The sequence below is a fragment of the Camponotus floridanus genome, unplaced genomic scaffold (assembly GCF_003227725.1).
Source record: "Camponotus floridanus strain SB8 unplaced genomic scaffold, Cflo_v7.5 scaffold1, whole genome shotgun sequence".
Classification (NCBI taxonomy): Eukaryota; Metazoa; Arthropoda; class Insecta; order Hymenoptera; family Formicidae; genus Camponotus; species Camponotus floridanus.
Window position 1 is genome coordinate 4,280,612 of NW_020229214.1, and position 16,497 is coordinate 4,297,108.

General features: G+C 31.3%; 1 protein-coding gene across 1 annotated transcript in view; it reads right to left on the reverse strand.

Annotated features, from left to right (window-relative positions):
* Positions 1-16,497, reverse strand: part of LOC105248456 (disintegrin and metalloproteinase domain-containing protein 10) — a 57,141-nt gene that overhangs the window by 30,973 nt on the left and 9,671 nt on the right. The window contains exons 3-4 of the mRNA XM_011253252.3: positions 13,517-13,658; positions 1,196-1,314 (exon numbers count right to left, since the gene is read on the reverse strand). Coding sequence (XP_011251554.1) covers positions 1,196-1,314; positions 13,517-13,658 — 261 coding nt within the window. The remainder of the gene's footprint in view (positions 1-1,195; positions 1,315-13,516; positions 13,659-16,497) is intronic.

A 16,497-nucleotide genomic window follows, 5' to 3' on the forward strand; every position in this document is an offset into this window, starting at 1 on the left:
TTTACCAGGTAAATGTGGCCGCACATATGCTCGCGAAAACCACCCCCGGAATAGCAAACGGGGCAGCTACACGCTATTCATCATGAAGCTGAAGTTGAAGAATGCCCGGCTAATTACTTTGTCGCGGACATGCTTGTCAGCCACGCCTAATCTCAAAATGTGCTGACACTCTTTCGCCAGCGATCGCTCCGCACCGTTAATGACGATAATACGCCTCGTTTGTGCAATATAATTCCGATACGCGAAGTGAACGTGTATAAATATTGATCTGGTTGTGCTGCAATGACTATCATGGCACTCTCACTGCAGTTGTATGACGCTGACGCGATGAGAGAGCTTTGAGATTATCGGATTGTTGAGATTATCTCGATAATCTCGAATCAAGATCCTCGGCTCGAGCAAGGAATTACGCGCAAACGTAATTAGTCCCTTTGATACATGCGTTTTACGCTTAACGCTCAAATAATCTCTATGCTTTCAATATAACACAAACATAGAGAAATTAGATTTCTCAATAGTTGCAAAAAAATGTATTATAAGGAGCAATTACATTTTAAAAACTTGAAAGATAATTGAATCTAAACAAACGGAATAAATACATACACATAATGCACAATATTTTTAATATATATTTTTCTGCTGTTATTAATAGTAAAGTAATTATATTACTTTTATTATTATAGTATATATTTTAAGATTGAATTAATATGAAAAATTTGAATATATTCTATTATTATATATATTAAATTTCAATATATCGATCGTTAAATAATTTTATTCCAAAAATTATTAGAGTAAAATAATACTAACAATAATACTTGTAGAAAATAATAATTTGAAATTAAAATTAAAAAATTGAATTTTTCATAATACTGATTTGATTTGTTTAACATGAAACTGAGATGAAATAAAAAGAAAAATTCTGTTAAAAAGAAATACATAAAATATGAAATTTAATTTAAGCGTATTATTTTACTAACGTTCTTTTCAATTGCATAAATTAAATCTTTTCTCAAGATCTTTTTATCAAGAGAGATAATTTATTCACTAATTTTTTAATTCAAACAGTATTTAATTTAATAACACAATTACTAATTATATGGAATTAATTAAAACTTAACTGTTAAAAATTTTAATAAATTTAAATTTATATTTTCTTTAATTGATATAAACGGAATAATATAATTGGACTTACCTAAAATGGTACCGACGTAAGAATGCGATGTGTCAAAGGATATTGGTCCGTCTGTACTTTCGAAAGATGCGTCCTTGCTGAACAGAGTCGCATCGTGAACTAACCGTATCGTCCAGAATCTGTAAGATGAATCATAATTATAAAGTGGCGGGATGAGAAAACTTTTTGCAGTTTGAATGCAGGAAAGACTAATTGTCGACCTTCCTCGTGTGCTATAATAATGATAACGACTCACTTCGGGTCATTACACAAAAAGCCGATAATCTGATAATAATATGAATAGTGGGAAGGAAATCGCCGTAACAAAGAAATGGAAATGAAGAACTATATTTCACTTATCTACAAGAATTATTCCGATAATTTGATTTAAATATTAAAAATGTAGAAAATATTTTTCCAATATTAATGAAATAAAGGATGGAACATTTTTCATATAATCATAATGTTCGAAGTCGATTCGGTAATAAATCCTTTTTTATAACATCATATTACATTGTATTATATTAGCTATATGTAAATTGCTTAAATTATGTAATTGCTTAAATTAGCTATATTTTTTATAAATCTCATTATCTTTATTTGTTCGAAATGTGAGTTGAAGATATTTTACATACATAATCAATTAAAATTTCGAACATATAAAATATCATATATAATGAGATTTATATAAAACTATATTATTTTTAATCAAATATATACAAACTTTCCATACATCAATATATATATTGTACGCATTTGTGAAAGCAAAAAATGTGGATATACGTACAGAATAAAAATATCTTGATTTCTTTATTGAAATGCGATATCACTTTCGAACACTTTATATGAAAAATGTCAGATCAGTTTATAAAATCCGTGCATATTTACTATATAAGTATATCTCAGTCTCTCGCATAAAAATAAGATATATAAAGATTGTTAGTAGGATGACGATAAATTATCGATAATAAAGAAATATTGTTGATATTATAAAATTAAAATATTTTAAACTTTATATTAATATTGCGAATATATTTATTCCACAATACTGAAGAAATATATTCAACGCAAAAAAATTTCCAATATTTAAAATAAAATTCTCAAAACAATTCTTACAAATAATTAAAATATGCTTTAATTGTGATGTTTATTACGCTTTCTTTTCCTAGCATAGATCCGACTAGGATAGATCTGATGATGCAGAATGTCTCTTATAACTTCGAGAGATATGATATCCGAAGCCTTCGAACCTCTAAAAGATCGCTTAAGCTCAAGATGAAACCATGTAACATCATACAGATCGAATGGCTTCCCCCACAGATTCAGCTAAATATATACATGCTCTTTCGCTCCTGCAAGTGACATTTACATAACAAATTCGCCTTTAACGAGATCATAATCTGTTAAGATTGACATTTGCGTTACGGATTTCTATAAAGAAACACCATGCGACGCGAGACGGATTAAAAACATAGCTTAACATAGATTGACATTTGACATCAGGATACTTGATCGCAAATCGTGATATAATGGAAATAAATCTTTTTTCCGATATCAAACGATGTCTTTTCTTCGTACAAATATTGCATTTTATTTTTTATTATAAAAAAATATGTCATGAATATATAAAGATACATAATAAATGAGAATATGTAAAAGTTTTAATAATTCTAGCAAGAGTTTTACGCTTTACGTTCGTCATATTAAATTAGAGTATTATTTATTGACACAAAATACTACAGCAAATAAATTATGAAAAAGCAAAAATTTACAGAAAAAGAGAAAAATTAAAGAGTAAAAAATTAAAATATCGTAATATATATATATATGCATATACGAATAAATTATTGACGTTTTCATAAAAGCGCTTTCAATCATTGACGTATTATCGAGATATACTACTAAAAATAGCATATTGCAAAAAATAAATAAATAATAAATAAATAATAAAGATATAATAAATTGTTACTCAGAAATCAAAGAATGTATTTCAGCACAAAAAAATTGATTTCTTGCTAAAGATGTACAGATGCTGCGACAGATAATGCATTCATTTGATGTAAAAATAAATTCGGCCACGTTGCTGTATTCTGTACAAGATGCAAAAAATAAATAAATTATGAAGGAGATATCTTTGAAAGAGACAATATAAACGCATACAATATTAGAATGTAATAAATTGAAACGAGTGCCCGAGAAACTCGTTAACGCTTTTACAAATGCACGGAGTATGTAGTTATTTTATTTATAACCGAAATGCATCCGTCCATTTAAATATGCAACATAATTACATTTTCTAACTATACTTTATATATATATATATATATATATATATATATATATATATTTATAAATTAAACACATCGTACCATATTTAATCAAGAGCGAGCCAAGGTTATTAAATAGAAAATATATATGACGAAATTATATTTGTATATTATGTGAAATGCAAGCGCAAACATAAACTGGAGTTTTATACATTTTTAATTTAAACTTTTCTAATTTATTTAAGATCTAATTTGTTTAGATTAATTTAAATTTATCTTAAATCTTTAATTATATGCGCTTATCATATATACTACTTGTAAATCCTTACTCCATTAGATGATGAATCTTTCTTAAGCATACTGTAACGGTAATAATCATCATATGACAGGTGACTGATATGCAATGGCAATCAAAATGGTCGGCGAGAAATTGGTAATCGTTATAAAATATAGTGAAATAGTGACATGAATATCACATCGAATACAATCAGTTGTTAAAATTTATACGACTTTCACAGTGACGATGCGCAAATACGTATCACGTTTCCGGATATCTCATTAAAGTCCAATTCCGCGATGACGTTGGATTTACACAGAAGGTTGAGGGAAATCAAACGCGAAGTCACATTAAATGCCGCTATAATGACGCACGCTGCTAAATATATAAAGATTCTCAATATTGACTCTCGGTATTTTAACAATACATTTCACATGTTTTAGATCTAATTTTTTCCTTTTTTCGTTCTTTCACCAAAAAATTTAGAAATTTATAGGCTTGTCTCTGCGCTCGTTTTTCGATGATTGACTCGATCTTGTATGTATTGTCAATGTTTACAACTCTTATTATTTATATTTTGTTTATCGATGTAGAATTCCTATTTACGTTTCTACTTTTACATTACTATTTTATTTCCCGTTTTCCCTTTTTCAGAAAGAATTGAGTTTATTTTATTTTAAGAATAAAAATATGAGCAAAACATTTTATACGTTTCGTTTAAAAAAAGGGAGATATTTTTAAGTGTCTGTGAAGTTGGCATATCATTTATTAGAATCTCATAAATAAACGTTATATTTACTTGCATCCAGAATAGTTCTACAGTTCCTGATAGGTTTCATCAATAGTTCTGTTGATTTACCGTTAAAATCGCGATTTATAGAAATGAGATGCCAACTTCACATTCGACATACTAGCATCTCATCAAATTTCAAATATTTGAGCATCGAACAGTTGTTTCTCGCATAGTTCTGCAATTTAAATAGGTTTGAACAAGAGTTCTACTGATTTAAAATCAAAACCGCAATTTGAGCATATTTTTGAGTATAGAGGTGAGACGCCGATCGATTTACGAGGGTTCGGCTTATTCTAAAACAGTTCTCGTATAGTTCTGGGCATGCACATTGCCTTTCCAAAGAGTTATGATAATTAAAACAAATAGAAATTTTTTAAAACTATTATTTTGCCCGAAAAACGCGTATTTTCGAGTATAGAGGTGAGATGCCTGTCAGTTTTCGAGAGTTCTGGTTATTCTAAAACAGTTCTTGTATAGTTATGGGTTTGCACAACGCCTTTCCAAAGAGTTCTCATGATTACAACGATTAGAAAATTTTTTAAATAATTATTTTCTCTGAAAAGCGCGTATTTTCGAATATAAGGGTGAGATGCCGGTCAATTTTCGAGAGTTCTGGTTATTCTAAAACAGTTCTTGTATAATTATGGGTTTGCACAACGCCTTTCCAAAGAGTTCTCATGATTACAACGATTAGAAAATTTTTTAAATAATTATTTTCTCTGAAAAGCGCGTATTTTCGAATATAAGGGTGAGATGCCGGTCAATTTTCGAGAGTTCTGGTTATTCTAAAACAGTTCTTGTATAATTATGGGTTTGCAAAACGCCTTTTCAAAGAGTTCTCATGATTACGAGAACTAGAAATTTTTTTAAATATTTATTTTGCTCGAAAAACACCCATCGGGCGGTCAGCTGCGCCCGCGCTCGCGGCACGCGCGGCTCCTGCCTCTTCTGTACCCGACGCGTGATTCACTAACTATTTTTGCTCATAATTTAAAAACTACGCTTCAAATCAAATTAAGCAGAACATTAAGCAGAACTGTCAAAAATCGAACAGCATCTCACCCTTTTACTCGAAAATACGTGTTTTTCGAGCAAAATAAATATTTAAAAAAATTTCTAGTTCTCGTAATCATGAGAACTCTTTGAAAAGGCGTTTTGCAAACCCATAATTATACAAGAACTGTTTTAGAATAACCAGAACTCTCGAAAATTGACCGGCATCTCACCCTTATATTCGAAAATACGCGCTTTTCAGAGAAAATAATTATTTAAAAAATTTTCTAATCGTTGTAATCATGAGAACTCTTTGGAAAGGCGTTGTGCAAACCCATAATTATACAAGAACTGTTTTAGAATAACCAGAACTCTCGAAAATTGACCGGCATCTCACCCTTATATTCGAAAATACGCGCTTTTCAGAGAAAATAATTATTTAAAAAATTTTCTAATCGTTGTAATCATGAGAACTCTTTGGAAAGGCGTTGTGCAAACCCATAACTATACAAGAACTGTTTTAGAATAACCAGAACTCTCGAAAACTGACAGGCATCTCACCTCTATACTCGAAAATACGCGTTTTTCGGGCAAAATAATAGTTTTAAAAAATTTCTATTTGTTTTAATTATCATAACTCTTTGGAAAGGCAATGTGCATGCCCAGAACTATACGAGAACTGTTTTAGAATAAGCCGAACCCTCGTAAATCGATCGGCGTCTCACCTCTATACTCAAAAATATGCTCAAATTGCGGTTTTGATTTTAAATCAGTAGAACTCTTGTTCAAACCTATTTAAATTGCAGAACTATGCGAGAAACAACTGTTCGATGCTCAAATATTTGAAATTTGATGAGATGCTAGTATGTCGAATGTGAAGTTGGCATCTCATTTCTATAAATCGCGATTTTAACGGTAAATCAACAGAACTATTGATGAAACCTATCAGGAACTGTAGAACTATTCTGGATGCAAGTAAATATAACGTTTATTTATGAGATTCTAATAAATGATATGCCAACTTCACAGACACTATTTTTAAAGGATTTATACGATATTCCGCACATTTTTTGCTTTGTATCGAATTCTTAATCAACAAATTATTTACGGCTGATAGACAAATTTTAGATCTATCAAAAAAAATCTATTAAAAGATTTATTAAAAATGTATTGACAATGTAAAAAAGAAAAACAAAATTTATTTCTGCCACATAATTTGCGCATTTGATTTGGCATTTCATAAGACAATTAATACAAAAAAATCACAAACAACTTATATTAGAAACAATTATATTATATATATAATGCATTTTGAATTTATTCACCATATTGTCAATTTTTCTCTTTTTTTTTGTACCGTCTTATTTTCGATATGTCATCCATATTCGAGAAGAAAATATGTATGTGTAATTTTATTCTCCTAAAGAATAAAGTTCTCTTAATGCATTACCAACTAACGGCTGTTCACGCTTTTATTTAGAGACCTGCCAGAACGATCGTAATTCTTTTCGTGGCGTTTATTATCATCGTCCTAGCAGCGCGAAGACGTCGAGGAAACGACTTTAGTGTACCCAAGCAAAAAGACGCTAACACGCTGGATTACCATAAAGATACGCGGCTAGAAGTTGGGACGCATTACCCGAGGAATTAGGGAAAGTGTAACAATTAGTCGTGGCTCTTTATGGCGCGCTCGCCATGCTGCTCCCGCGACAATCATTTTCATAATCCAACGTCTTTACGCCTTTGCCACGGACCGCCGCATTGAATCGTCAGCTTTGTCTTGAAGGAGGCTCGTTATGTCGTATCTTCGCCTCATCGCGTCGCGAAAAAGTCGCTTAAGTACCGCTTTTAATGTTCAGAACTTGTAAAAGGCGAACTTTCGTTACGCTCACCAATCTTTTTGCCGCTAATCTCTTAAGCTTGTATACAAGGTATTCTTCTATTAAAAACCAAGAAACATTTAATCTATTTCTATCATCATAAATTTCTGAAATAAAGAATATCTAAAAATATGCACACATATTTAAATGATAAAAATAAAGAGGATGCCAAGAGGAATTATTTGCTAAATATTCATGCATTAAAAAGTACAATTGTCCTTTTAGTTTCGTTAGAGATAAATTTCTTTTATGCTAAATTACTTAGCTATATGTATTCAACATTCAATATAAAAAAAGTTGCTGAGCGGAAGGAGAGACGATCATGCTATCAAGAGATTAAATTTTCCTTTAAGAAAACTCGGTACCAAATTCCTTTGGCAAAAGTAGAACTTTGCTACTTTCTTTCTTAAGGCTACTCTATAGTCGGTTTAGCTTTTAGATTAACTTCGTCAATAGTCTATGATATATTTACATCTCTTTTATTACAAATATTGATTCGGGCTAATAACTAAGAGAGATTAAAACTATTTATTAATTTTATGATCCTTACTCTTTCTAACCATTACGGGGAATATGTGTATTAACGCAGTCACAAAATGGAATCTGTTTAATAATTCTTCGAGCTTCTTTATAACGATTATAATTTCTTCAGAAGAAGAGCGATCGAGCTACGAAACGGGAAGGTTAAAATAATTTTCCTGTTTTTCTCGAAACTGCAACTTTTGCATAACGTTTATTTTCATAATGATCATAAGCATGCGTTATACGTACTTTTTATAACTCGCCCGCCCGTACCGAGGAAGTAAATTTTCGCGATTTTTGCCACGATGCTGCGCTTTAGTAACAAAGGTCGACTTTATTGTATTAAGGAAGTCCAGGCACACATGCATATCTTAGAGGTAGAGGAAAAAGCAGCTCCGACCGTGTGCTCTTTAGCTTTCATATATTTCATAGCCGCTCATAACACGCCCCCGTATGCACGACGAAACGATGCGTTGGCTTGGATGCTAAACCTGGGCCCACGTACGGGAAAACTGGATCCGCAACATCCGAGCTAGGTGCGCCGAGGTACGTACATACGGCCTATTCATGCGCGAAGGCTCTTTCATCGAGAAACAAAAGCACGGTAGAAAAATGAGAAGGTGTCGCCTGTATACGATGTCTATTTCCGACTCTCGACCTTATCGCACTTTCCAAGACCGGACTACACATTGAGAAATTTATATATAAAAATATATACAATGTAAATTTCTCACATTTGTATGTTTCACATATGTATGTCACACAATCTAAGAAAAACTAATAAAATTATCGATAAAATATAAATATATTTCCATAATATGAAAAGAAAAAAAAGCATTTTTAGAAAAGAAATATATAATATGATTATCCTTAATCGTTTTTTCGGACAACAAATTTACATCAATAAATGTATAAAAAATTCATGTTGCCACATTGCTTCTCTTTTTTTTCAAATATGCTATTTTTAATTTTTACTCCAAAATGATTTTTTTCCTATAGTTTTTACATATATAATTTTTAATATTTCACATTTATTTATTCATTTTTAATATTTTCTAAGGAATAAGAATCAATTCCATAAATACAGTCGATAATATAATAAATTGTATAATAGAAATTATTCTGACGAAACTTTGCAAGCTATTTTTATAATTCATTCCAGAATCCAAAATAGAGAGAAAAAATCATAAGACGAATGTATCGTAATCTAATCGCTTTCACGATAATATCGCAAAATAAAATTTACAAAAGCGGTCTATCGATGATCGTTATATTTGCGAAATATGGAGGGATATAAATAGCCGGCAACTTTGCTAAATAAATTCGTCAGGTCGTGTGCCCGCGGCACGGATAGGGGCAGGAAAATCGCATTGCGATACTCGACAGGAACAATCACCGAGTGGAGGTCGCTGCGACGAGAAACCGGGACGGCGCGTGTGTGTCGCACACGGGCAACTTCTTCTCTTCCTCTCCTCAACTATTATCTTGCCAGTTTGTACCAGGTGCGCCGGGGTGGAAACGCCACTGTCGTGCGACAGTGCAGGAGGGTTTCGGGGGGGTAGCAGGAGGGTGTGGCGCGCGCTTGGTACGACGACGACATCGGAAACGAACCAAGGGAATCGCGCGCACGACTCGATCCCCTTCTGCTTTACATTTTATTGCCCGACGTGAATTCGACCGATTTACATAAAGAGATACGTTGTAGTTACATTGGTGGACTGAGACTGTGGGGGAGATGTTCGAGGGATGTTTCTCTCTTGTGTCTTGTATCACTTGAGAGACGTTGCGTGTCGTTTGTCGCGTAAAACGTGAAATTTGCGTTGCGAGGAGGGAGGTGCGCGAAACGGGAATGCCAATACGTATCTCACGATTTTTTCTTGTACTCATTTATTTAACATTCCCCGGACAGCTTTAGGTTGGAAATTCTTCGCGAACTAAAATTCGTTCGAGACTGAAACTTCCTGGAATTGCTGGAACGTAGAACGGCAGTAGATATTGCGTCTGGCGGAATGTATAGCCGTAATAACTGTGCGAGTCGTAACGCATCAAGATAAGTGGCAATAGTGGGCTGCAACTTGCAGCAATTGCAATCGTTTAACAACTGCAACGATTAACAACTTTATATAATTATACAAAGGTACGATATGGTTGATAGTTGCAACAGAAATAGCACATGCATATCTGACTAAGTTAATGTATTTTTAAAATGTTCTCAATAGCGCAAAAATTTAATAATAAATATAATATCATCTATATCGCGAGACTTTTCTCAGCCAGGGGAGAAAGACAACTACTCCCAAGACGCAGACCGATTCCGCTAATAGAATTACCGGCATTTTACTAATTCCGCGACTTCAAGAGGATAAGCGCGGCGCAACAAATTTTCTTCACGGTGGATTTTCCAAAGTAACGGTAATCGCACCAGCGAGAGAGCCGTGGAGAGAAAAAAAACAATGACGTCACGTCGTCCTCGCCGTCGTCGTCCTCGGAGCAATTAGCGGTAATTACGCGCGTCCAAATCCGACGCACGGGAATCGCGGGACTTGACTCACTGATTTCTCGTCGAGAAGATTTCTCTCTTTCTGTCCCTCTCTCTCTCTCTCTACACCCACACACGTTCTCTCCCGTTGCTTCTCTGTCTCTTTCTCCGGGGTGCCGCAAATCCTCCTGACTGTCGGATCAAGAAGTACCCGCCAGTTAATTAGCTTAACGTCTATGAATTACGGGCGAAATTTCCTCGGAAACTTGTTTCCCTTTCCTTTTCCCCTGGGGAGGGGAAGAAGGGGAAAGAGAGCGAGAAAGAGGGAACACGACGGCGATGGGCTCGCGCGCGAGCCATTTCTACTGGGTCACTTTTCGCTACGGCCGAGATACTAGACCATTCGTTGTAACTTTGCAATCTACATGGTGCACGCGGTCGTCACGGTCTCTTGCATAATGGATAGTTCGACAAATGTTTAATGTTGCCCCTCGCGAGACGCCAGGGGGAAATCAGACGAAATTTTCGGATTTGAGGTGATTTAATACGATTATAGAATCCATTTAACACGATCTTCTCTATTATTGAATTTATGTGAATAATTCATATCTTAGTACTCGTATTTAGAAAAGTCACTTGTATGACATTTTGATCCTGTATAAAATATGCTACTAATTAAACGATAATAATAAATAAGAACAGTTTCATTGTAAATCATTTAAGTACACATAAATAAGTATATATATCTTAAATTAATAGTGGAATATAATGTATAGTAGGCCAATCTTAACATATGAAATTGATCGCATTCGAGACTAATAATACTTTAATAATATCTAGTCATTATTAATACGACTAATGCGACCAATTTCATGTTAAGGCATTATTGGCGCCTACTGTACATTATATTCCACTATTGACGCCTATACATTACAAACGCGAAAAATCATCAAATTTTAATATTAATTTAATATTAAAGATTTAATATATAAACATGTTAAATCCGAAAAAAAATGTTCTAAAATTTAAAAAATAGGATAATGCTCTGAAAAAAATCCCGAGATTAGAAATATGAAACATTGTCTCAAAAACTTATAACTTCAAAATTTAAAAAACATGGGACAATATCCCAACAGCTTTTTTTTAAAACATTGTCCATCTTTTAAATTCCAAGTTTCAAGTCTTATCCTGTCTAAATCTAGAAATTTTCTTAAATTAAGCATTAGAATAATTAAAATGATAACGCAATTTTATTTTGCGTTTAATTTTTTGAAGAAACTTTAATAAAATGATTACAATAATATCTCTCGTTTGAGTTTTAAAATATGAAATTATTTCCATTCTATTTTGTTTGGCATTCGAAAATAAAAAAGGCTAAAAAAAGAAAAAATTTTCAAAAATTTTCAAAAAGTTTGCTAATTATTTGCAAGGGATTCATATAAATAAATAAATAAATAAATAAATAAAAATATATATATATATATATATATATATATGTACTTTACTTTATACGTGTATATATGTAATTTAATTTTTATCTTTAATTATGAATCACTAAACTTTTTGGTGAATAACTGAATTTAAAATTACTCAATCAATTTCTATTCTTATTCCTCTAGTCACTTTAAATTTTAAAATAAGAATTTTCATTCATAATATTGGAAATTAGAAATTCTTATTCAATTCAATTTATTCTTAAACATAGAGGAAAAGGAAAAATTCTATTGCAGATTGTTGCTAAATTTGAACATAAAAGTTATATAAAAAATAGTCATAATAAAAAATATAGTTGCGTAATTGATAAAAATATCATTTTGTAATTCAAAAAAATATTAATAAATTAATATTATGAACTAGGTATAAATAATTTTACTAGTTTAACATACTATATACTATAATACGTAACATATATGTAGTACGAAAATATTGAACGAACTAAAGAATTCGAAAAAATCATGTTGTATACCGTTATAATTCGGAAACAGGATGGACCGTTATCTTTAACATCCATTTTTGAAGTTTATAAAGACGCCGCAAGAGTGAAAGCGCGAATCAATATTTAAATGATTCCATAATGCATCGACAGACTAGTGCGCGATTTGTATCGTTGTTAAACTGGAGCGCTATCATAAACTTTCCGATATTGCGTTATATATTCCAATCTTACATTAAATAACCGCGAGAGTGAAACTCTAATTGCTCTTCCTATAGATAGTAAATCTAGTAAATCTGGTTTAACGCAAACATTGATATTATATTTGTATTTTTTTCTATGATTCCAATTATTATATCTGTAAGCATTGCTGCTCTAATAATTTAACAACAAAAATTTATCTTGTTTTAGGAAAAAAAGAGCTTTAATGATTATGTCTTACAATATCTTGTGTTAAACATAAAATAAAAATAGAAGATTCTTAAAAAATTCTAAAAATATATAAAAAACAACTTGTATAATAGAAAAGAAAGATACAAAATTTAATAATCCTAAAAATACTAGAAGATATAAATTTTTAATGAGTTTTTTTTAATAATGAAAAATAATTCTTGATAAGAGATAATTATTTTCATTCATATCTATTAATAAATCTCTACTCTTTATAAAAAAAAATATGTATATATATATATATATATATATATATATATATAACATTTCTAAATAACTTCGATTACATGCAAACTATATAAGCCGCATGTGAATTGGTCTTGACCACCATCTTTAATCGGATTCAGACACCACTGACCTAATTAGGACGTACTGCGGCGACACACCGCCTATTTTGTCTACGTCGTTTTACAAGAAATACAATATTCGTAATTTCCGAAATTTGGAAAAAGTTATATAATTACAAAAGCTTACTCGGAGAAGTTTTCATTAAATCATTTATAACAACATAAATCTGTAAAGATCAAAATCCTAATACCTTTTTCAAATTCCCCATATTCGTCATACTTTGATTTTGAAACTAGAATCGAGTGTTCGATAGGTGAAATTTCAACAGGATGGCTTCTCGGATGTCCAGAATCAGATTCAATATCGATCTTGTGTCTTTGCTCGAAACACTCGAGGAGAAAAAGAGCTCATTGTGTATATCGAGATAAGAAAAGACGCAAGATTCGCTTATGGGACTCACCTGTCGAGCGTCTTCAGATGTAGAATCAGAGGTTGCTCGGAGTCGGTGACGTCGCGACGTATCCGGTTGCGATGTTGTCTCAAGGTCGCAGTGTCGTAAGTAGCTGCCTCGTAATATCCGATGTATGAGTTGCGCGTGATATCTAAAAAATGCACATAAAGGAAACGGTTCTATTAATGGCCATGTTTCTGAGAAGAATGCGTTGCGCAAACCGTAAATCGCGAGTCACGCGAAGATGAGTCGCGCCATAAAGGTACGTTTGTACCAGGTGCGAGCATGATTAAGAGCGCTTCTTAGGTAATTCAAAAAGTCTTGCCGTTAATCTCTTTTTTTAAAGGCAAAGAAAAGAAAAGCAAAAAGAAAATTTCTCTTGTTATTATAGAATAATGCATCATATACACAATTATTGGCATATTATTTCATATTGTACGATTCGTACGATATGAAATAATCGTCTCGATGACTATCTTATTTATAAGGATAGAATAAACTTTGAAAGTGGAAGCCTAATCATACTCACACTATCATGAAATTGTTACTTCTTTTCTTTTCTCGCTTTAAACATAACAGAATCTTTTTATAAAAAGAAGTGTTTTTTCTTTTTTTTACAATCCTATTTTATACTATAAAAATAAATAATTAAATAATTAAATATAAAAAAGTAAAATTATTTGGAAGTAATATATTCTTAAGTCTTTATATTTATATTTATATAAAGTTAAATAATTCTGTTGTAATCTAAAAATAATAATAACGATTGTAAAAGCCATTCTTAAAAACTTAACAACATATTTTTTCAAAATTAAAAAAATCGATTTAGACAAATATTTTCAATGTTCTATTGTCAGATTAAAATACTTGAGTTCTGTGTTAGATGATTTAAACATTAAAGCGTATTCAAATCGTGCTCGATGGTCCACAATGAAAAAAAAAACATATAAACTCGCGTTTTGCCGCGTTTTGCGTTACAAAATTCAAAAGCACATAGGTGCAACGAAATATATTTTCACTTACATGATTTATTGTAAAAACATGTGATAAATTTGGACATATCTCCTTCATAGCGGATATAATAAAAAATTAAACTCAGGCAAAGATTATATTTTTTAAATAATTAAATCTACCATATAACAATCAAATGAATATATATCCATGAATAAACTTATCCGATTTTAGAATCGGGATTAAATAAAACATTCATGTTACTCTAATTTTAACTGTCAATTATTGAACGGAAATCTACAATCTATAATCATAGTTATATTGTTATAAATTATATGATTAAAATTAGCAGTATATTTAGTGAAAAATATGTAATAATTGAAATCAATATACTCAATTTTATAGAAATGCAATTTAAATTTCGAAAAGAAAACTATTATAAGAGAAATCGAATATCTACTTTTCTAAGACTTTTACGAATATTTCTCTCATTTCATTTTTTTTATAAATGAACAAAATTCAATGTAAATTAATACACTTTGCGTTTAACTTTCAATATATTTGTAGTATTTACAATTAAATGCAATATTTATAACTATTTCTTGAACTATGACTATGTTGATGCTATTATATGATTTTATATCCAAAAGCTTCTTTTTCTTTCAATTTGCTATAAATACTATTATTTATTTGTGGAGACCGATATTTTATCGCAAAATAATTGTAAAATCAGTTATTTCATTTTTTGCAAGTTATATGTGCTATGTGAAATATATTCGCTATGAATTGTTTAATGTTTTAAGAGTGGTAAAGCGACAGAAATTTTAAGAGAAACGAACACTCGAGCACTCACCACGACCACTTGGTCGAGAGAGCTCCTTAGAGACGCGTTTTTAGATCTCAGACAAGTACAGCAACCAAAGTACACTTGTTCCGCGTCCATTTCACCGAAAGGATGCACACATATTAACTCTTTTATAATCCGGCACTAGATTCCAATGTATAGAATTTAATAAATTTTCGATATTTTTGTTATCTGTACGTTGTATCTCAATGAGCGGAAGATATTTGAAAGTGTTTCAGTTAAAAATAATTAAAAACTAAAGAATTTTACTCGGTAGTTAAAAATTCGAATAAAAAATAAAATTGTATTGGTTTACATATAATTTTGTTAATGTAATTTTAATTGTAGATGAATTATAATTGCACTCTATTAGATAGAGAGATAATATTAATATGTATATGATCTAGGTATATCTTATTATTAGTAATAAGAGTAATTGCATCCAGCTAATGCGAAAACTATCGGATTCAATTCAATCACATTCAGATCCAATTACTCGCGCTCGACATTTTTTTTGCGTCTAGATATCTATATAATTATTTTTTCATAAAAAAAAGAGCTGAATACATGAAGAAAACATCCAATTTATTATTTATTATTCGATTCAATTATCTTTTAGTATCATGGTCTTCGCTTATTTTATTAGAAATTCTTATTTTGGATGTTTGTCTAATCTATTATTTAATCGCAATTACATTTTTAATTATCTAATTCATAGTAAAATTATAAAGATACAAAATATAAATTACACGATATATCCATTTTAATGAATAGACTTTACAGATGTGACTTAAACAACTTTCGATGCATATAAATGGTTCGAACGGTCAATGGGACGATGCAAAGAGCAGTTTGCATCACGTGCTTTCGCAATTAGAGTGCCGCTTAAGGTCGCGTACCATTGTTTCCGCAAATACTATCGATCGAACGATCGGAACATAAAAGGAACACGTGAGACAAAGAGGAGTATCGGGTTTGAGACCATCGCCGTTCAGCGTGGGCAGAGACTCATTCGGAACCCGTCCAGAACATCGAATAGCGAGGTACTTCTGAAGTATCTCTCGAGAGTCTCGCGAACACGTGTAATCGCGATGTAAGAATTTTATAAATCTTATGTTAAATTATAATAAAAATATTATTTAATTAAAAAACAAAAAGTATTATCAAGTATTATCTATCAAGTTGATCGAATATT